This window comes from Neoarius graeffei, chromosome 1 (genome assembly GCF_027579695.1).
Source record: "Neoarius graeffei isolate fNeoGra1 chromosome 1, fNeoGra1.pri, whole genome shotgun sequence".
NCBI lineage: Eukaryota > Metazoa > Chordata > Actinopteri > Siluriformes > Ariidae > Neoarius > Neoarius graeffei.
In genome coordinates this window covers 73094337-73117973 of record NC_083569.1, presented here as the reverse complement: position 1 = coordinate 73117973, position 23637 = coordinate 73094337, and the positions used below count along the sequence as shown (strand labels likewise).

The window sequence follows — 23637 nt, the reverse complement described above, 5'->3', positions numbered from 1 at the left end:
TCATTGAAAAGAACAGTGCTTTTCTTTCAAAAATAAGGACATTTCAAAGTGACCCCAAACTTTTGAACGGTAGTGTATATTAGTGAAAAAGGCAGTTTTTGACTATTTGGAGGGGTTATTAACTTCAGAGGGTATGTACAGGGGGGTAAGCATTTTTCAGTTGGCCAAATATTGGTATTTCCATACTTAGATAGGGCGGCATGGTGGTGTAGTGGTTAGCGCTGTCGCCTCACAGCAAGAAGGTCCGGGTTCGAGCCCTGTGGCCGGCGAGGGCCTTTCTGTGTGGAGTTTGCATGTTCTCCCCGTGTCCGCGTAGGTTTCCCCCACAGTCCAAAGACATGCAGGTTAGGTTAACTGGTGACTCTAAATTGACCGTAGGTGTGAATGTGAGTGTGAATGGTTGTCTGTGTCTATGTGTCAGCCCTGTGATGACCTGGCGACTTGTCCAGGGTGCACCCCGCCTTTCACCCGTAGTCAGCTGGGATAGGCTCCAGCTTGCCTGCGACCCTGTAGAACAGGATAAAGTGGCTAGAGATAATGAGATGAGATGAGATGAGGGGGTAGAAAAAAATGTTTGGTCTAACCCCCAAACACAAGCCGTTTAACATCACACGCGATGCGAGTGGTAAGATGGCGGCCATCTCTTTTTACGGAACAGATACGCCCTTCGCGGCGTCTCCTGTGTACTGCACATGCGCGAAGATTTTGCGCATGCGCGCTGCACACCGGACAGGGACACACACACACACAGAGGTCTTGCAGTGACAGCAGACGGGCACTCCTCGTTCTGTGTCCAGCTGCTGGACAGGCAAAAGCGGGGCTTTTTCACCGGAAATCCAGCCTTTTGTGGCTGTCACGGTTTTACAGCTGGGGTTTGGTCCAGTATGGCTGCAGACGGATGGAAATACTGATGACAGTCCGAAAGATCGCCTCGATATGTACGATGGTGAGTTTTTATTTCTCCTCGGTCGCTTTGTAGCCGTTAGCCTGCTAGTGTCTCTACCTCTGTCTCGGCTGCGTGAGCCGGTGTTTTGGTTCAGCTAACAGCCTGGAAGGTAAACAGCTAGCAAGGTGAAACCCCTCCTGGTCCAGAACATCTCCTCCTCAAAGTTTATCACGCAGGCGAGTTCTCGTTATTACTGATACAGGTGCAGTTCGGCTGAATGGGGTATTTGCTGAGGAACTTATTTAGCTATATGAAGCCTTAAACAAATGTATAAATTAGCGAGTTGGAAAGAAGTAAGCAAGCTAGTTAGCTTAGACTAGCTACAGCTAGCCTCTGAGCTGTTAGCTTAGTGGACCCAGCCTGTGTCCTGCATGATTCAGCCCAGGGCGTCTCCATGACCAGGTTTAACCTGTCTCCTTCATCAAAACCTTTTATTTCTCAAATTATAAAGATGTTACATGGCTAAGCAAACCTTTTTCAGGAGTATTTCATTTGTTTCGGTTGACTAGGATCAGTGACTGCTGTGTGTCTTTTAACTAACAGACAAATATTGCACTACTATAACACAGTGCAGTCAGTGTTGTGAATTTAATTTAATTTAAGTTAAATAGCTAACATGTGTACATATATTAAACGTCACAGCTACTAGCATCAGTTCACAAAGCAGAAGTGCTAATTCAGAGTGAGTCATCCTGGTCATCTGGATGTTTTGTTTTGATTTATTTCTCTTCCTGATTGTACAGATCAGTGCCCTGTTTTAGTGTTTTCCCATCATTTAAATGGTCCTTTTTACTGTTTACTCAATACTTGGGATAACCTGTGTGGGTGTGTGCTGTCTGTCCGAACATCCAAGGTCATCCATTCTTAGGAATAAAGCAACAAAACTGTACTTTTAAGAAGAAACCATTAGATTAGATTAGATTCACTTTATTGATCCCACATCGGGGAAATTCACGTGTTACAGTAGCAAGAAATTGTCATAAAGATAACAAATAAAAAAGATTGAGAGATGGCAGAGGTAGTAGTGGTGAAGTAGTGCAAATATAACGACAAACAGGTTATTGGTGCTACGTTACAAGTTGTGGGTGTTTTACAGTCTGACAGCAGCCGGTATGAATGACCTGCGGTATCTCTCTCCTTCTTACACTGTGGGTGTAGCAGTCTACTACAACCCCGATTCCAAAAAAGTTGGGACAAAGTACAAATTGTAACTAAAAATGGAATGCAATAATTTACAAATCTCAAAAACTGATATTGTATTCACAATAGAACATGGACAACATATCAAATGTCGAAAGTGAGACATTTTGAAATTTCATGCCAAATATTGGCTCATTTGAAATTTCATGACAGCAACACATCTCAAAAAAGTTGGGACGGGGCAATAAGAGGCTGGAAAAGTTAAAGGTACAAAAAAGGAACAGCTGGAGGACCAAATTGCAATTCATTAGGTCAATTGGCAATAGGTCATTAACATGACTGGGTATAAAAAGAGCATCTTGGAGTGGCAGCGGCTCTCAGAAGTAAAGATGGGAAGAGGATCACCAATCCCCCTAATTCTGCAACGACAAATAGTGGAGCAATATCAGAAAGGAGTTCGACAGTGTAAAATTGCAAAGAGTTTGAACATATCATCATCTACAGTGCATAATATCATCAAAAGATTCAGAGAATCTGGAAGAATCTCTGTGCGTAAGGGTCAAGGCCGGAAAACCATACTGGGTGCCCGTGATCTTCGGGCCCTTAGACGGCACTGCATCACATACAGGCATGCTTCTGTATTGGAAATCACAAAATGGGCTCAGGAATATTTCCAGAGAACATTATCTGTGAACACAATTCACCGTGCCATCCGCCGTTGCCAGCTAAAACTCTATAGTTCAAAGAAGAAGCCGCATCTAAACATGATCCAGAAGCGCAGACGTCTTCTCTGGGCCAAGGCTCATTTAAAATGGACTGTGGCAAAGTGGAAAACTGTTCTGTGGTCAGACGAATCAAAATTTGAAGTTCTTTATGGAAATCAGGGACGCCGTGTCATTCGCACGGAGGAGAAGGACGACCCAAGTTGTTATCAGCGCTCAGTTCAGAAGCCTGCATCTCTGATGGTATGGGGTTGCATTAGTGCGTGTGGCATGGGCAGCTTACACATCTGGAAAGACACCATCAATGCTGAAAGGTATATCCAGGTTCTAGAGCAACATATGCTCCCATCCAGACGACATCTCTTTCAGGGAAGACCTTGCATTTTCCAACATGACAATGCCAAACCACATACTGCATCAATTACAGCATCATGGCTGCGTAGAAGAAGGGTCCGGGTACTGAACTGGCCAGCCTGCAGTCCAGATCTTTCACCCATAGAAAACATTTGGCGCATCATAAAACGGAAGATACGACAAAAAAGACCTAAGACAGTTGAGCAACTAGAATCCTACATTAGACAAGAATGGGTTAACATTCCTATCCCTAAACTTGAGCAACTTGTCTCCTCAGTCCCCAGACGTTTACAGACTGTTGTAAAGAGAAAAGGGGATGTCTCACAGTGGGAAACATGGCCTTGTCCCAACTTTTTTGAGATGTGGTGTTGTCATGAAATTTAAAATCACCTCATTTTTCTCTTTAAATGATACATTTTCTCAGTTTAAACATTTGATATGTCATCTATGTTCTATTCTGAATAAAATATGGAATTTTGAAACTTCCACATCATTGCATTCCGTTTTTATTTACAATTTGTACTTTGTCCCAACTTTTTTGGAATCGGGGTTGTACTAAAAGAGCTGCTTAAAGCCCCCACAGCCTCATGTAGGGGGTGAGAGGGGTTATCCATGATTGAGGTCAGCTTGGCTAACATCCTCCTCTCACCCACCACCTCAATGGAGTCCAGAGGACAGTCCAAGACTGAGCCAGCCCTTCTGACCAGTTTAAGTTTCTTCCTGTCCCTCTCTGAACTTCCACAGCCCCAGCAGACCACAGCGTAGAAAATCGCTGATGCTACCACAGAGTCATAAAAAGTCCTAAGCAGTGTCCTGCACACACCAAAAGACCTCAGTCTTCTCAAGAGGTGGAGACGACTTTGGCCCTTCTTGTACAGGACATCTGTGTTGTTAGTCCAGTCCAGTTTGTTGTTGAGGTGAACACCCAGGTATTTGTACTCCACCACGATCTCAATGTCCAAACCCTGGATGTTCACTGGTGCAATTTGAGGAGCCGTCCTTCTGACATCGATCACCACCTCCTTTGTCTTGCTGGCGTTGATGCGCAGGTGGTTCAGTTCGCACCAGGCGACAAAGTTGGTGATGAAATTCATCCTCTGCGTTTAACCCATCTGAAGCAGTGAACACACACACTCAGAGCAGTGGGCAGCCACACCAGAGCGCCCAGGGAGCAGTCAGGGGTCAGGTACCTTGCTCAAGGTAGCCTCAGCCCAAGGACGCCCCACGTCAACCTAACTGCATGTCTTTGGACTGTGGGGGAAATCGGAGCACCCGGAGGAAACCCACGCAGACACGGGGAGAACATGCAAACTCCACACAGAAAGGCCCTCACCAGCCGCTGGGTTCGAACCCGGAACCTTGCTGTGAGGCGACCGTGCTAACCACACCACTGGTTTGGTGTAGCATCCATTTCAAAGTAAGGCACATAATTGGACGTGTTTTACTCTAAAAGCTAATTAAAGGTACACCACATACAACAGGTATTAAAAAAAAAAAGTACCTTGATGGTAATACCTAAGAAACAAGGATATACAGTTTGGTACCTTGTATTTCTGAGTCTATTGACACCCATGATTTCTGGCAAATTAATTTACTCTTGTACTTGTAATGCGTATTGTGACTTATTACCTGAAATGCTGCACTGGTTTCGGATCCAGTGGCATGTTTTCTGATTTGGTCTACTGAAGTGTTTTGTGCCGGGAACGCGTACTATGTGGACTGAGACAACTTGGCACAAATTCTCTTTGCCTGAGATGACTGGCACTGAAGCGTGTTGAGACTCCGTTTGGCTGTCAATAACGGTTCAGGATGAGGTGTCGGCTAATACTCTGAGCTCTGATTCGAATATGAGTAAGAGTAGGAATGGTGCATGATTTATCTTCTCTACAGACAGTGCCATTAACATCGGGATTAGACTCCGTGCATTGCCACGCAGGCCCGTTTCGTTTTTTTAACGCCATCAGGCTGTACTTAAGCTTTGTGTTATACATTAGATGACCAGCCATTGTGTCATTTTAGATCTAAAGAACAGTGCTTTTGTATCTACCTCTTGAGCTGTTGTGCAGCTTGCCGGTGTTCTGCTAGTGCTAAAGATGTGTTTCCTTGTGGATGTACATCCTGTTAGTGTCACACCCTCCCATGTTCCTGTTCATCTAACAGGACAGTCTTGTCAGGTAGTGACTTACAAGAGTGAGGATCGGAGATAATAATCCTTGTGGCTGTGTTTTTCAGGGCGCCAATGCCTCAGCTTTGGAGAAGGAGATTGGACCAGAACAGTTCCCTGTAAATGAACACTACTTTGGTCTGGTTAATGTAAGTGACCTCCTCCTCCTCCTCTTTTTTTTAATTTATTTATTAATTAATTATTTTTTTTTGCATCCCTGAGCAGGTTAACTGTAAAGCTTTACTAAATATCTCACAGACTTATATGAATCTGCTGCTGGTCTGTATACCATGCTAATCGCTTTTTTTCCTTTTTTTTTTTTTCCTTTTTTTTTTTTTTTTAATCCGACCTTTAGCACCTGTTCTTATCAGTACACCTAGCGGCTTATCTGGTCGGTCAAGCTTCCTGCTTTAAAAGTGACAAGTTGATAATGAACATTTACTTATTCAATGGAAGTGCCTTCAAGCCCTTAGATGCAGCTTTTGTCTGACTGTATTTTTAAAAATCACTTCTTCATCTCCCTGGCCTCTCCTCTTCTCTCCTCTTCTCTTTTCTCTTCTTGTGGATATATATATCTTTTTTTTAATTGCAGTTTGGCAACACCTGCTACTGTAACTCAGTGCTGCAGGCTCTGTATTTCTGCCGGCCGTTCAGGGAGAAAGTACTGGCCTACAAGGTGCAGCCACGGCGCAAAGAGAGCCTGCTCACTTGCCTGGCAGATCTCTTCAACAGCATCACTACACAGAAGAAGAAAGTGGGAGTCATTCCCCCGAAGAAGTTCATCTCACGCCTGAGGAAGGAAAATGGTAACACATATATAACTGTTGTTTAAATTGTTATTATTAAGAGTGACATTCCTGACTAGACCAGGCGTTCAGCCTTCAGTATGAAGCTGATGTAGTGGAGGGATGAAGGCAGTAATAACAAACCAACTGAATTGAATTACATCTGATCATCTTTTCCACTGAACATTCAAAAACCGGAACTGGCTCAAAACACTCAGTAGAGGTTCTGGCTCATTTTCTACCAACTTGAGCAACGACTGGATTGTGATCACAGTGGCGTTTGCATTGCATTGAGCATTGATGCCAGCATTAGGTTCAACTGTTCACATCAAAGTGGTTCCTTCTTCCTGTCTTATCAGCTCTTTGGTTAGTCATATCGTTTACGCTGGCGTCATTAATATTTCTGACGAAACGGTTCAGTGGTGGCTCGTTGATGATAAGAGGAACAATCGTGATTAAATTAAAATGACTGAGTGGATAAAAATAAGAAGAAATGAAAATGGAATTGGAGGGACATTATAGCTGCACTAAAATGAATCAGTACCCAGGAAGTTTGGAAAATGTTAGCCATGTTGCTTAATGAATCGTGGTTTGTGCTGTAAAAAGGCTGAAAAATCAAACATAATGTTGTCTTTAGTGACACAAATGCAACCAATGAACCAGGCTATTCTACTTTTTTTTTTGTTATATAACTTTAAACTTACTGGAAAAGTGGACAATCAGTGCGTTTACATGCACATAGAGAAAATCGAATTTCTGCCATTGCTCGACTGAAATCGAAGTTCTAAATGCCATGGATACACCTTAGCTAGGCTGAAATCGAACCGAACTTGATTTCTCGTAATCGAGCTACACGACCTAGATTATGCGATTTTTGCCGAGCTACTACTTAGTGCATGTAAACCCTATCGAGCTACGTAGTCGAGCTACTTACTTCAGCACTGCCCCTTCCGGAAGTGACGAGTGACGAGACCACAAGCGGGAAACACGACAGCCTCAGTCGGCATGACACAAGGTTCCCGCGGGGTTTTAAAAGGTAGTAGAAGGTGGTTAATTAAAATAGGCTAAATTATGGCCAGTAAAAAGTAGTAAAAGGTAGTAAACGTAATCTGACGTGGTAGTAAATTTTTTTGACCCCCATCCAACTGGGCCTATGTGTTTTCTAATTCGTTTAATTAATCTGCATGCCATAATATCCATAAATTACTATATTTGGGCGAATTTATTTTTATGTATTGAGGAGGACCGCAGTGAGGAGTTGGTGGCGCATGCGCATTGAATTCCAATAACGGTCGAATCCAGTATAAATTTATACCAGAGATTGTTTAGTACGAGACTGACTTTGTTTATACGGCTCTAGTCGAATCTATCTGTTGACCCGACTGGCGACATCTGCACGAGAATTAAACAATGCGGAAATGCAAATTTTCAGACCTCTGGCTGGAGGAACCTGATTTTAAAGACTGGCTAAAGGTGGTAGATGGCAATCGGCGAGAGGCGTTCATTGAAAAGTTGATCGAAGAAAAGGTCAAACAACTGAGGCACATGTAATGCATTTTGTGTGTGCGCGCGCGCGCGCCTGGTGCGTTTTGTGTGCGCGCGCGCCTGTTTTTGTGCGCGCGCGCGCCTGGTGCGTTGTGCGCGCGCGCGCCATTTGAGGCATCCAAAATGTGATGAGCAAATCTGTTGAACTGTTCAAATGATTAAGATTAACCCTCTAAAACACTGATCTCTGGGAGGAAGGTGTTGACTCTGCCCACGGGCCTTCACGACTACAGGACTGGTGCAAATGACTATCTTAAGCAAACTTGGCAATGTGTTGAGAGACTGCCAAAATAGGGCTTGGGTTATGTGTGTTTTGTATCTTTAGGGTGTGTGTCTTGTCTTTGTCATGTGTGTGTGCACCCATGTGTGCGTGCGCCTGGTGCGCTGTGTGTGTGTGTGTGGGTTCGTGTTTGCCATTTGACCTGATTTAAATGTAATGAGTTGATGTACATAAGCACATAAGATTTTTTGTGCAAATCTGTTCACCTGTTCAAAAGATTATTCCACAAACAAAATGTTGGCCATCTTGAAAGTGTTGGCCGACAAAATGTAATCAGATCTTGTACCTAATGTGAAGTGTTGACACACAAGGTTTAGTGCAAATCTGTGTACCCGTTAAGAGGTTATGGGCCACAGTTTCCCAGTTCAATAAAATTATAACTTATATGTGGAAGTTTGTTTTCTTTTATGCAAATATGCATTACTCCATGCGTAGCCCTAGCAATGGGAGGTTCTATTATGCGTCCAAAGGAAAAGAGTTACACTACCGGTACGTTCAGATTTTCTTTCTATCTTGTCTCATCAATCCAACTCTTTGGGTAGAGTTGTCACTAACTTATATGTAGCACATTCACTTGGACTAACACATATACACTCAAAGATTACCTTGTTAAATTGTGAGAAAATGTCCAAATCCAAATTGTCGCTGTGGTAGTAAAAAAAATTGTGAAGGTAGTAAATTCAACATAAAATATCTGTAGGAACCCTGATGACAACAGTAGTAGCGAGCAGCAGAAGAGGTCAGGAGGAACAAACGAAGAAGAGAAAATGGCGAGCAGAAACGTGCAATTCTGGAGCAATGAGGAGACAGAGTTCATGCTCATTCAGCTTAAGGAGTTGAATATATTAAAATTCATGGACGGGAGAAAAACGCGCAATGGAGAACACGGAACTGATAACTTTGTTTACACTCTTGAATAGCTCTTCTTCATGACGACAACCGGAAGTGTACCAACACGATGGGGCGTGTAGCGCCACCTGTGGCTCGGGTGCACAACGTACCTCACACAATAGCTCGATTTCCTTGTGTGCATGTAGGATTGGATTTCTCTGGCACCCCTGCTGGGACCCTTAGCTCGATTACCGACAGTAGCTCGGTTTGGATGTGCATGTAAACGCACTGATTGTGAAAAGCACAGTTCCAGTATTGTGTTTCATGGGAAAAAAAAGCCTTTTGTCTGGCAACAGAAGTACATTATTCACTCATGGAGCACTTTATTAGGAACACTATAGTAGTACTGACGAGGGCCGCCCTTTACTCTTAAAACAGCCTCAGTTCTTCATGGCATTGATTCCACAAGATGTCAGAAACATTCCTTTGAGATTCTGGACCGTGTTGATATGATTGCATCACACAATTCCTATAGATTTTTCAGGTGCATTTTCATGTTGTGACTCTCCTGTTCTACCACATACCGAAGGTCTTCTTTTGGATTCAGAAGCGGTGACTGGAAAGGCCACTGAAGCGCATTGTCATGTTCATGAAACCAGTTTGAGATGAATTTTGCTTTGTGACATGCTGCATTATCATGCTGGAAGCTTCCATTAGAAGTTGAGTGAATTGCAGCCACGAAGGGATGCACATGATCAGCAGCAATACTCAAATCAGCTGTGGCATTCAAGTGATGGTGGATTAGTATTAATGAGTCCAAAGTGGGCCAAGAAAAACATTCCCCACACCATTACACCACCTCCATCAGCCTGGACTGTTGACACAAGGCAAATTGGGTCCATGGATTCATGCTGCAGGCACTAGGTTCTGATCCTACCATCAGTGAGCCTCAGTCCAGTTTTGGTGATCCTGTACCCACTGCAGCCTCAGCTTTCTGTTCTTGGCTGACAGAAGTGGACCCTGACCTGGTCGTCTGCCATTGTCGCTCATCTGCCTCAAGGTTTTATGTGTTGTGTATTCTGGGATGCTTTTCTGTTCATCACAAATGTACAGAGTGGTTATGTGAGTTACTGTAGGCTTTCTGTCAGCTCAAACCAGTCTGGCCATTCTCCATTTACCGCTCTTATCAACAGGGCGTTTCTGTCCATAGAACTGCCACTCGGTGGATGTTTTTTCTTTATTGCATCATTCTGAGTAAACTCTAGAGACTGTTGTGTGAGAAAATCTCAGGAGTTATAGAAATATTCAGCCTGTCTGCACCAACAATTATGCCATGGTCAAAATCACCGAGGTCACCTTTTTTTCCCCCCATTCTAATGGTTGATGTGAATGTTACCCACAACTGCTGGCCTGAATCTGCATAATTTTATGCATTGCACAGCAATAAAGTGCTCAGTGAGTGAATAGTGCTCTTCCTGAACTTGGATACCAGACAAAATCGTTATTTATGCAGGTTTGCTTGCATGCCATATAAATTCTGCGCCGCCACCACGTTTCTCTCGTTAAATGACACTGTACTGTGTTTGAATTAATGCATCACTCTGCTTTATTTTTGTTTCTTTTATTAGAGTTGTTTGACAACTACATGCAGCAAGATGCTCACGAGTTCCTCAACTACCTGCTCAACACCATCGCCGACCTGCTGCAGGAGGAGAAGAGCCAGGAGCGGCAGCAGAACGGCAAGGTGGTGCAGAATGGAGGAGGAGGAAGTGGGAGCAGCACAGGAGAGGCAGAATCAGCCGAGAAGAACCAGCAGACGTGGGTGCACGAGATCTTCCAGGGCACACTGACCAACGAGACACGCTGCCTCAACTGTGAAGCGGTGAGCTGAAGAGAATGAGCTGTCTACCAGAGAGCTGTTTACTTTCTGCTCCTGGGCTAGTTTACATTTGGACTCATTAAAGCTGACAGATGGAAGTGGACATGTTTTCTTAACACACACAATTAAAATTTTTTTTTTATTTTTTATTGCCCATCATTTAGATAGAACGGTTTTAGCATTTCATAGTGCACCTAGGATAGCCCCTGCTTCCTGAGCAGCATCATAGAAGTGTGTGGAAGTTTATTTAAAGAGGATTCAATAGATGAAGCTTAAAACGTTTAGATATAGAGAGGAAACTGGTAATTCATGCTTGGGTAGAAACATTTCAGTTCATATCCCTTGTATTACATTGTACAACTAAATACTGATGATGGCTGGATATTGGAACAAATCTATACAGTTCAGAAATGGCCTTCTACCCTAGACTTATGGAATACGATGACGCTTACTTTCGTTTTCACCCCTCAGGTAAGCAGCAAAGACGAGGATTTCTTGGATCTCTCTGTAGATGTGGAACAGAACACATCCATCACGCACTGTCTCAGGTAAACTCAACCACCTGGACAGAGATGGCTAAAGATATCGGCATAGCAACTTGAATAACACGTCCTGTAGCGTATTGCTCGTTACATTCCTTCACACAGAAAGCACTTGACTGCTATGCACAGCATTCTCTGTTAGCTAGCTATCTAATATTATCCTCTCCACATTCACTGGATATGAGCAATCGTGCACTCTGATTGGCTACTCTACTACTAGGATATCAGCTCATGTACCATGAGTAGAGAAAAACAAAATGGCGGAGCGGGTTGCTGAACCAACCGAGGACGAAATAAAAACTCTATTCGTAAACAAAACCCCCCAAAATACAAAAAAAGCAACAAAATATGGAATAAAAGTATTTGATGGGAAGAACGTATCTTCTTAAAAAATTTTCAATTATTATTATTGCATTTCTCACAAATTGCTCCTTTCACCAGTTCGGTTTGTTTGCATTCTTCATCTTTAAAGGTCCTATGGCATGAAATTTTCACTTTGAGGTTTTTTAACGTTAAAATGAGTTCCTCTGACCTTCTTAAGTCACCCCAGTGACTAGAAATGTCATAATGTGTAAACCAAACTATGCCCACCCTTTGTCAACATTTGAGAATGGCGTGCCAAAATGGCGCGTTGATAGGCTCTTCCCTTTACTATGTCAGCAAGGCAGATGATCCCCACGCCCCCCCCTCTGGATTCCCACCCACCGTATGGATTGCCCGCCCAGCTCAAAAATTGCCACCATAGATACGTCACTTCAATTTTGTAGTGAGGAGACCATAGAGGACACAACAACATGGCACCACCTAAGCGAGCAAAACATGGAAATTGCACTGTACATGGATGTGACAACACAGAAAAGAGTCTGTTTTTACTGCCGATGGGAGAGCCCCTGAAGACGCAGTGGCTTAATTTAATTTACTTCAATAATACGCCGTCGAGTCTACCTAAGACGGTGTATGTTTGTCGGAAGCATTTTCCTGAGGAATGTTTCCACAACTTGGGACAGTACAGGGCAGGTTTTGCACATCAACTGTCACTGAAGCCTCGGTCCGTACCAAGCATCCCTGCCGCATCAGCCACAAACACCGAATAAGTAAGTGTATAACTGTTAAGTCGTTTTGCCGTGTTTTAAAATCGGTGCGCTAGCCTAGCAATGGCTACATTAGCTGTGCAGCTAACCGCTTCCTGCAGTTAGCCAGGTACTCTGCGCTACAAAATCAAAAAGCATGCAGCATGCTCTGTTAAAGTGAGTTTAGTCTGGAAATTGACTGTAACTTATGAGCTTATGTTTGACTATTGCTCCGCAATGCATGTCTTCTGTTGGATAAGCGCTATGTTGCTGTAGTTGCTGCTTCTATCCTCTTTGGTTATGGAGTGCGTGTTCAAGCCTAGGGTATTATACGTTCGTAAACTACCACTCCGAACACTCTCACTCTCTGTTCTCTGTGTCACGTTGAGTTTACGAAAGGAGTCTGAGGGAGAACGGGGTTTTGTCTTAGCAGCGTGGCTACAGGCGCTGATAGCAGCGAGTATGTGTGTGCACGCAAACACTATACTACTATACTATACTACTAGTGTTGGACACACATTTTCCCACTCCCTTATTTAGACTTGTGAAGGAACCTGATTAGTGGTCATTTCTTCTTATGTTATATATTTCTCATATTTATTTTTGTGTCTCCATAATTTTCTGGTCAAGCCCCTCCCCCCATGGCCCGCCCCCACCCTCTACCCTTCCCTGCCTCCATGCTTCTCATTAGCAAAACGACGCACTGGGAAAAGGGCTGAAATGGGGCTTTCTCCCAGGAGGCTATATCTATGTGCTGAGGGTTCATTTCGAGAAAGGCGGTGGATATAACATCCGGAAACCTCCACGAGCCCGTTTAAAGCATCAACAAACCACCATGCCATGGGTCCTTTAAGCGTTAATTTAAAAAAAAAAAGTTTTTTTTCAAAGACTGGTTCAAAAGCTCAAAGAAGTTTGAAAATTGCATAACTGAAATGTCCAAGGAAGAATTAAGTAAATGCCTAAAGCTATTTTATACCTCGGCACGACAGCAAGACGGCACTTCCTGCAAAAAAACCCCAACACTAAAGTCAATTCATGCAACCATCGATAGAGTTTTAAGAAGTTCGCCGAAGCGGAAATGGTTTAGGCTGATGTTTTGTATAAAGTTTTATTTATCGAATTTGCAAAAAATAAAAATGCTCCGTTTCTCAAAATCCAGTGAATGTGGATAGAATAAAACAGTTATTCCACTCAATCTCATCGTACACGGCTTATAGCCAACTCAGCACCACAGACCTCGTTAGCTATCAGCTCATGTACGGCTCGATTTCGTGGAATAACTGTTAATTAGCTATAAGCATTTCCAAAGACGTAACCAATACGTACAACAGTTGGATGTTTTCTCATGTGCATGTTTTTTGGGGCACTAACTAGGCAGTGCATTGTAAAGCAGTTCATTTTTACAAGCCATAGGCAGCAAGATGGTCAGGTCGGGTCATAAACCTGCTACTGGTAACCATGTAATCCAGTACCACCTGTACATGGTCGGGTTGTCGGCGACTAAACCGGCAACCCCCCCCAGGTTTTCCTGGTGAGGAGGGTGGCTAAGCAACCTGCAGGACGTAAAACAAGACCTGTCAAAGGGCCGATGAACTCGTCTGAGTCAACGGCCACTTAGCAACGTAATTAAGATGCCCTGTGGTATCACCTCAAGTGGGCAGTGACGTATTACAAAGTACAAGTCCCCAGCCAATCACTGCAGTGATGGGAACAGCAGTAGCTGTCTTGGAATGTCCTTGGCCTACTGCACCAAACCCAATCACTGAGAGAGTGACATTAGTAACTTGCAAAAGCAAGTGTCATTTAAACCCTTTGCAAGCAGCGTACCTGTAAGTGTCAGAAATCTTGACTCCTGGCCCTCCTTAGTGGCTGACCGTTCATCATGGAGACGTTGTACTTCAGACTTCTTCCATACAGATTAGGCAGTCTTCGTTGGTCATCAACAGACAGCATAACTAACTAGGCAGCAAGAAACCTCTGTTAACTGGTCACTGGGTTCCTCCCTGTGATGTCATCCTTCTTAGCTGTCAACTTAAGTTCATCCCGCTGAGATGGGAGAGCGCTACAGGCAGCGGAGGGCGAGCTAAAGGCTCATTCACGAACAAGACAAAATCCATTGAACTACAAAAAATGTAATGGGTAGAAAATGGCGGAATGTCTTTTCAAAGCTACTCACATAAGAATAAAATGTACACTGCCCCAATAAGGCTACTCTCTTATAGTTTATTCAAAGAATTACTTTGAAATAAATTTAATGGTGGAAATGTAATGTGGATAGATTTTCTACCCACCTCTGAACCTGGGACCTGAACACACACCTCAGGTATGCATACCCACCTTAGTGACATGTCACTAAGATAGTAATATTGCTACATGTTAATGTCATGATACACTTTTCTCAGTATTATAAATTGTTGGTGTTTTACAAGTTGTGCTACTCACTGTTGCGGTTAACTGGTTAAACATTTAAAATCTATTTTTGTGCCCTTCCTCCATTTCTCGATTTGAATACTTTTTTTGTAAGGGTTTAATATCTCAGATGTTGTAGTTTTTCTCCCCCGCTGGCCGAAAGGCCTGAAGGGGGATTATGTCGTGGTGATGTCCATCCGTCCGTCCGTCCTGGGAAGGGTACTCACCTTCTGAAATCAATTCCTCTCACCATTCTTGGAGGAATTTCACAAAACTTGACAGGATTCTTTGTTATATGTCGGTAATACACATATTGGAGTTTCGTTCAGTTCAATCACATTTTACCAGAGTTATGGCCCTTGAATACCAAACTTGTACAACCCCGATTCCAAAAAAGTTGGGACAAAGTACAAATTGTAAATAAAAACGGAATGCAATGAGGTGGCAGTTTCAAAATTCCATATTTTATTCAGAATAGAACATAGATGACATATCAAATGTTTAAACTGAGAAAATGTATCATTTAAAGAGAAAAATTAGGCGATTTTAAATTTCATGACAACAACACATCTCAAAAAAGTTGGGACAAGGCCATGTTTCCCACTGTGAGACATCCCCTTTTCTCTTTACAACAGTCTGTAAACGTCTGGGGACTGAGGAGACAAGTTGCTCAAGTTTAGGGATAGGAATGTTAACCCATTCTTGTCTAATGTAGGATTCTAGTGGCTCAACTGTCTTGGGTCTTTTTTGTCATATCTTCCGTTTTATGATGCGCCAAATGTTTTCTATGGGTGAAAGATCTGGACTGCAGGCTGGCCAGTTCAGTACCCGGACCCTTCTTCCACGCAGCCATGATGCTGTAATTGATGCAGTATGTGGTTTGGCATTGTCATGTTGGAAAATGCAAGGTTTTCCCTGAAAGAGACGTCGTCTGGATGGGAGCATATGTTGCTCTAGAACCTGGATATACCTTTCAGCATTGATGGTGTCTTTCCAGATGTGTAAGCTGCCCATGCCACACGCACTAATGCAACCCCATACCATCAGGGATGCAGGCTTCTGAACTGAGAGCTGATAACAACTTGGGTTGTCCTTCTCTTCTTTAGTCCGAATGACACGGCGTCCCTGATTTCCATAAAGAACTTCACATTTTGATTCGTCTGACCACAGAACAGTTTTCCACTTTGCCACAGTCCATTTTAAATGAGCCTTGGCCCAAAGAAGACGTCTGCACTTCTGGATCATGTTTAGATACGGCTTCTTCTTTGAACTATAGAGTTTTAGCTGGCAACGGCGGATGGCACGGTGAATTGTGTTCACAGATAATGTTCTATGGAAATATTCCTGAGCCCATTTTGTGATTTCCAATACAGAAGCATGCCTGTATGCGATGCAGTGCCTTCTAAGGGCCCGAAGATCACGGGCACCCAGTATGGTTTTCCGGCCTTGACCCTTACGCACAGAGATTCTTCCAGATTCTCTGAATCTTTTGATGATATTATGCACTGTAGATGATGATATGTTCAAACTCTTTGCAATTTTACACTGTCGAACTCCTTTCTGATATTGCTCCACTATTTGTCGGCGCAGAATTAGGGGGATTGATGATCCTCTTCCCATCTTTACTTCTGAGAGCCGCTGCCACTCCAAGATGCTCTTTTTATACCCAGTCATGTTAATGACCTATTGCCAATTGACCTAATGAGTTGCAATTTGGTCCTCCAGCTGTTCCTTTTTTGTACCTTTTAACTTTTCCAGCTTCTTATTGCCCCTGTCCCAACTTTTTAGACATTTGATATGTTGTCTATGTTCTATTGTGAATACAATATCAGTTTTTGAGATTTGTAAATTATTGCATTCCGTTTTTATTTACAATTTGTACTTTGTCCCAACTTATTTGGAATCAGGGTTGTACTTTGACAATTACATAAGGGTGTATTAAGCACTTATAGCATAGATATAGTTGCCAGTGGGGGATATTGCGCTCTCGGAGCACTCTTGTTTTAATAATAGGGCTCTACTGGTTTTTTTGCCGCTTTGTTCGTGAAATCTTAGCACTGTTCCATATTGTGTTCGCAAACGTGAAAATGTCTACCTGTATTAAAGTACTGTATTTTTGGATTATTATCCATCTTGCACTGTCACTGTGTTGACATGAGGATAAAGAGCTGTCATTTTTCAGTGGATGTAAAGCAGCGGTCATGTATTGATGTAATAGGTGTGATCGGTCTCTCTGTGCAGGGGCTTCAGTAACACAGAGACATTATGTAGTGAATACAAGTACTACTGTGAGCAGTGTCGGAGTAAGCAGGAGGCACAGAAAAGGTAAGGCAGACTTTTTGATCTGTATATCGATACCATCTTTTTATAGGCTTCTGACCTCAGCAGTAGCTGTCCAGCTGTTGGACACAGCAACTGTCTCAATCCCATTAGGCTTGCATGTGTTGTGCGTCAGGGTTTCTTTATTGTTGTTAGCAGCTGTGTACATGTACGTACTGAAATGAAACGGCGTATCTCCATGGACCATGGTGCAAGAAAGGCCAAGGTACAAAGTGCAGAAGCAGAATGTGCAATTTGCGTTAGGTATAGCGTAAGACATGGTTAACATCATATTGCACAAGAACTGGAGTTCTGTCAGTAGAGAATGATGAGGGTGATGGTGCACAGGAATGTTCGCTCAGCTAGGTAGGAGTTAAACATCTGGATGCATCAGGGCTCGACATTTAACTTTTAAACCCACTTGCCCTGGTTTTTTGTGAGTACTACTTTTTTTTTTTTAGGAAAACCATAAATAGTTGTGAACTGCAACATAAAATGAAGATCACACATTAAGTTGACGTTTGGTTATTGATTAAGTTTATTGTTAAGTTTGGTTATTGGTTACTTTTTACTTGTAACAGACAATAGCAATTTTATCCAAAGTAGTTTTTCCTGCCTTAGTCGATTTATTTTCCATTTCACATGCATACAGCTGTTGTAAAGTTCAGTGTGCTCTGTAGAACTCTCATACTGTAGGTTCATTACTCAATAATGTAGAAATCATAAAATAGAAATCTATAACAGTTTGTATGAAGAAAACAATAGGGTGTCAATACTTTTGAACAGCACTATGTTTGAGAATATTTATGTATCTTTTTTGTATTTTTATTTATTTATTTATTTTAAATCATCCACCTCTAGTTTAAAAGAAAAAAAAAACAGCGCTGCGTCATGACAGACAGGATAATGTTTGAGTTTAAAATTGTTTAGTGTGTAGGTTGTGGGTGTTTTATACAGACCTGGCAACCTGTAACTGAATCAGTGCAGCTGGTCTGTCATGACGCAGCGTGTGTGTTAATTTTTATTTATTTATTATTTAAAAAAAATAAACCTAGAGGTGGATGATAAAACAAAAAAAAAAACCAAAGCGGCTAGAGATAATGAGATGAGAATGAGATGAATTTATAAATATTTTGCACAGGACTGTGTTGCTCTGATAACAGAAACAAAGCTCCAGCTCTCCCTGCTCTTAATCTGTTCTGTTCTTTCAGGATTTATTGCGCATGTCGCTCCTTGTTGAGTTTTTTATGCCCGAGTTGTTTGAAACCAATTTGGGTTTTTTGTGTCGAATAAGGAAGCAGCTTCACCTGAAAGAAAATCAAACACTTTCATGAAGGCGCTGACTCGAATGCGGGCAGAAAAAATAAAACGAGATTCTTAAGCAAACTCTTCCATCCTCACTTCCGACTTTGTTTTTGTAAAATACATTTTAAATACAATCGTGAATTTCTCTGGAGTTTTCAGGCTGAGCTCCTCTCGTCATATTCTTTAATCACTCTTTTCCTCGTTGTTCTTGAAGCATTTGCTTCTATTTGTTAACGTTTTTCTTGATAGTGGGGAGACGGTAATGCCTTTTATCTATTTCTCTGTTTGAACAAGCAAAAACAGTGCAAAAATTAACCATATTGAAGACAGATTAAGCCTTGCTTGCATGAAAGACCGTGTCTGACCCCAACTATAATTATCATGTGATGCGTGACATCATGCACAAGGGGTCTATAAACAGTACACGTACCATACTACAACAGCGGGGGTATGTAAAATAACTTGCAAAGCAGTAAATGAAACCGAGACTAACGCTACGTTCACACTGCAAGGCTTAATGCTCAATTCCGATTTTTTTTGTGAAATCCGATTTTTTTGTGAGGTCGTTCACATTAACAAATATATGCGACTTGTATGTGATCCTCAGTATGAACGAAAAGCGACCTAAAAGTGTTCCGCATGCGCATTGCAGGATACGACGACGTCACACGCAGTGAGCATGGCCAGTGTTTACGGAAGTAAAACCGCCCGGTTGCGGTATGACCCATCCAATCTAGCTTGAATAGCTGCATCCCCCCAAATGGAAATCAGCTCCCTAACCTCTGCGTCCTTCCATTGAGAAGATTCAGAACCTTCAGAGCCCGAAGCGTCCCTCACATTGATGTCATGCGCCATGTTGTTGCAACTTTTTTTGAGAGACCCGCCGCCTACTTCAGCGCAGAATAGTGACGTTTGTGGCTTGTTGATGACGTGTAAGTCGGATGAATGCGACCTGGTGGTTCAGACTGAAGTCGCATATGAAAAGAGCGGATAGGAATCGGAATTAGGACCACATATCCAAACGGCCTGGGTCGGATTTGAAAAAATCGGATCTGTGTCGTTCATATTGTCAATAAAAGATCGGATACAGGTCACATATGGGCGAAAAGATCGGATTTGAGTCACTTCAGCCTGCAGTGTGAACGTAGCCTAAGAAAACAGCCAGGACATAATGGCGGATATGTAGTGAGGGATGCTTTTAGGAACTGAAATAAAAGATCAAAAAGCCTCATTTTTGTGGTGCTAGTTCGTAATATATGCTCATTCCAACTTGCCCGGTCGGGCATGTCGGGGACGTATCCCACTTGCCTGAATGCATGTTTCACTTGCCCCGGGCAATCGGGCAGTCCTTAATGTCGAGCCTTGACACATTGAGAATTCCGATAGCTTGTGGTATGAAAATGGTCAAATGAGAGCAGATGTTTTGATACCGTTTTCCAGATTACAAACGAACAAAGTTTACTCAAATCCCCTAAAACACCACGCAGGATCTCTGCGAGAAGAGCTCACTTTTTTCTTTTCTGGCATTCTCTTCAGGATGCGTGTGAAGAAATTACCCATGATCCTCGCCCTGCACCTAAAGCGCTTTAAGTATATGGACCAGCTGCATCGCTACACCAAACTGTCCTACCGTGTGGTCTTCCCTCTGGAGCTGAGGCTCTTCAATACTTCTGGTGACGCCACCAACCCTGACCGTCTCTATGACCTTGTGGCTGTGGTAGTGCACTGTGGGAGGTAGGAATTTATTCACCACCACTGGGGCATTCATCATTGCCATGAAAAACCTAGTGAGGTCAGTTTGTTTTGGAGAATATGACTTTGCTCATATAATCTGACTGCTTTCAAGTTGGTGTATGCCCTTGTTCTGTTTCAGTGGTCCAAATCGTGGTCATTACATCACTATAGTGAAAAGTCATGGCTTCTGGTTGCTGTTTGATGATGATATTGTAGAGGTAAGACTGAAATGCGAGCTATTTCTCTTTCAGGCTATGGAAGTCTATTTTCTATTTATACTTTTCTGTGACTTGAAAAGAGGAAGTGGTGAGGACGGTGAGCATTAAAATGACACGCATTGGAACATGTAGTGGTTTGGGTTCAACACGGTTATACTATGGTATTACATCTGAAGTGCATGTGTATACGTGTGTAATTGTTACTAGAGTCTAGTTAAGTGTTTGAACAATGGGAAAAGAAGTGCATGATTGGTTTCAGCCTCACTCTGCCTAGCATTTGGACTACTGTGTTCTGGATAAAATCCCTTCAGTGTCTTCCTGAGTTATTTGCAACTGATGAATGATGGGTTATACGACAGGGTGCTGAAACGTCTGCTTTCTTTTTCTCTTATTGCTTTTCATCTTGGCAGAAAAGTGTGTATCTCGTGCAATAAAAAGCAACCAGTATGCAGGTGAAGGGTATGAATTTTCTAGACACACCATCTGTTATTTGTATTCTTGTGACTACTGTGCACATTAATTGTTTAGTCTTACACTTTAGCAAAGTAGACTGAGACAGGATTTCCTATGGTAAGCAAGGCTGTATGTGCATGGCTGTTTTGTCTTGGGGGAGTGTCATGTCTAGTGTGCAGGTTAAGCCTGAAGGTTTCAAAACCAAGTTGTTTTGGAAAAAAAAAAAAACCCTCAGTGGTCTGCTGTGGATACAGTCGTTTGGCTGCTCGGTGTTGATTTTAATGGATTAGTGAGGCTCCAGAGTGCATTAGAAGAAGAACACATTAGCTTTTTTTTCCACCGTGGGGCGTCATTCCAACAAACCAAGAGCTGGAAGTGAATTTTCCGCAGTGTACACGCTGCCAGTCTGTTGGGATTCTTTGCAAATCTGCTTTATTTGCATGAGGTTAGCCTCATGCTGCTGGTAGACATCAATCTGCCAGTTTCCACTCTTACTTCCTTTCATTCCTGCTTGATTGTGTTTCTGTTTTGTCCTGAGACTGTCTTGATATCTGTTTAACCCTTGGCATAAATAGGTTTGAAAAGATGTTCACAGTGGTATTTCTCTCTCTCTCTCTCTCTCTCTCTCTCTCTCTCTTCCTTGTGTTTAGAAAATAGATGCCCAGGCAATAGAGGAGTTCTATGGGCTGACGTCTGACATTTCCAAAAACTCTGAGTCAGGCTACATCCTCTTTTACCAGTCCAGAGACTGAGCCAATGACAGTGTGCGAATGGGACCGCTTTGGCTTTGTGAAAGTCAGGCTGAGGCAGAAGGCAGGGCTTGGGCTACGTACGCCCCCACTTCAGACCCTCTCAGCCGAGCCCCGAGTCATCCAGGTGAGCCTTTGCACTGGAGCAGCCAGCAAACAGAAGGCAGGAGCAGTTGATTCCAGAGCAATGAGAGTGGCACGGTCATCTCCATACAGGCCTAAGGGAAGTTTGGAGGTTTTCAATCATCAGTCATCCCAACAGAGAGACACACACACACACACTCTCTCTCCATCAGTCAGCTGAGTCACAAAGAAAAAAAAAAAAAGACCTATAGATGGGCACAAAGGTTACGGTTTGTGTGAAACCAGTGATCTGGGGAGTTCTGATGTTTTGGCATTCATTTTCTGCATGACACTTTGCTTTATGCTTTGTCATGGAAGTGTGCACTGTAAAAGCTAATGTTAATTTTGCACAGAGCAGATTATGATAAATGTAATCACCTGTAAACATCTTGAAAAGGTCGGAGACGCTTTCTTTCACTAGACCTTTATCTGCTGTGAAAACACGCCATACTGTTTGCCTACGTGTTATTCTCTTATAACTAGAGTAGGTTTCATGATATCCTATTATATGTGGCAATAACAACATGATACACCTCTGCTCTGTCTCAGTGACACGGTTTGGCTGGTTTGAAGTCATATTTTACTGTGTTTTTCTTTGGAAAGACGTAAGCAATCATTCGCAGGAAGTTCTTTGGGAAAGAAGCCTGTAGGTTGCCAGCGCTGTGGAACAGAGAGGATCATTGGTACGGGCACAGTTCCGGTTCTGTTGTTTAGTAATAAGGTTGGTTTGGGATTGAGCCCTTTACGTTCAGACAAGCGAATGCAGTGCTTTGATTATCACGGAGTGCGCACTTGGTGGAACATACACTACGGCAGTGTGCACTTTGTAATATATAAAACCTGGATTTAGTAATGGCACACTTGGATATGAAAGGAGCACTCGATTATTTATTGCTGTACTGCAGAAGGGTCCTGTATTTGACATTTCATTTCCGTGAGAGAGGTTTTTTTTTTTGTTTTTTTTTTCCCCCCACACACACAAAGGATCCAGACTTCGCTTGTAAAGATCTGGGTAATTCATGGCTTTAAATGAGTGGCTATAATCTTGTACTCATTATCTCCAAGTCACTGTTTTCTCCTTCTCTTTGTACTCAGTAAATATTTAACCGGCTGTCTGTGGAGAAAGGAAGGGAAGGGAAGTGAGGCAAAGCATCGCGGGTCATTTGTTATGGTGCGACCAGAAAGCCGTTCCCAGAGCAGTCAAACAAAATAATGTTCTGAAAACACAAAAGTGAAGAATTCTGGATCGTCAGAATAGCAAAAATTCCCACAACAAACAAGCCACGTCTGGATTTCACAAAAACGTCGAAGTGCAAAGAACAGCGTAGTCACGTGACAATACGAGTTGTGTTTAATGTTCATGTGCATTTGTAGTAATCCCAGTCTGAGATCACTGTAGCGTAGTTGGCCTACGTTTGGTAAATGTAACCCCTAGGTGTTGTGGCCTTTTTTTTTTTTTTAATTTTTTGGCAGCTTTGCTAGTAAACATGTTCAGTCACTGACATTAATGGGGTGTCGGAGGTGAGTGCTGTCCCATTCTGCTGGTTCCCAGCTGATTAATTGGCTCCATGAGCCGACCTGAGGCTTATAAACACGTCTACAGGAACATGCACATACCGGACTTTTTAAGAGTTGTTAATTTTCCACTGATTAAGAAAGGCACAAATGCAGCTTGTTAATGTTTTCATTGACTTCCCCAGTTATGTGAATGTTCCCTGCACATTAATATTAGCTTGGTGTGCCTTTTCACTGAGATGTGGGCTCCAGGAGAATTTCAATGAACACAGTTGTTTCTCATTGCAGGTTTTTTTTTTTTTTAAGACTACTTATCTGTGAGGGGTTTAAAGGAACAGTCCACCGTACTTCCATAATGAAATATGCTCTTATCTGAATTGAGACGAGCTGATCTGTACCTGTCTGAGCTTTGCGCGACCTCCCAGTCAGTCAGACGCGCTGTCACTCCTGTTAGCAATGTAGCTAGGCTCAGCATGGCCAATGGTATTTTTTGGGGCTGTAGTTAGATGCGACCAAACTCTTCCGCGTTTTTCCTGTTTACATAGGTTTATATG

The 23637-nt window shown here is 42.7% G+C and overlaps 1 protein-coding gene across 1 annotated transcript; it reads left to right on the top strand.

Moving 5' to 3' along the window:
• Positions 1-737: 737 nt before the first annotated feature.
• On the top strand, positions 738-23423 carry usp12b (ubiquitin specific peptidase 12b). The gene is made up of 9 exons (XM_060923572.1): positions 738-946; positions 5395-5475; positions 5919-6132; positions 10396-10649; positions 11118-11194; positions 16909-16992; positions 19828-20025; positions 20165-20243; positions 21347-23423. Exons 1-9 carry the CDS (start codon positions 899-901, stop codon positions 21446-21448), a joined length of 1137 nt encoding a protein of 378 aa, XP_060779555.1. The 5' UTR covers positions 738-898; the 3' UTR covers positions 21449-23423.
• Positions 23424-23637: the final 214 nt, after the last annotated feature.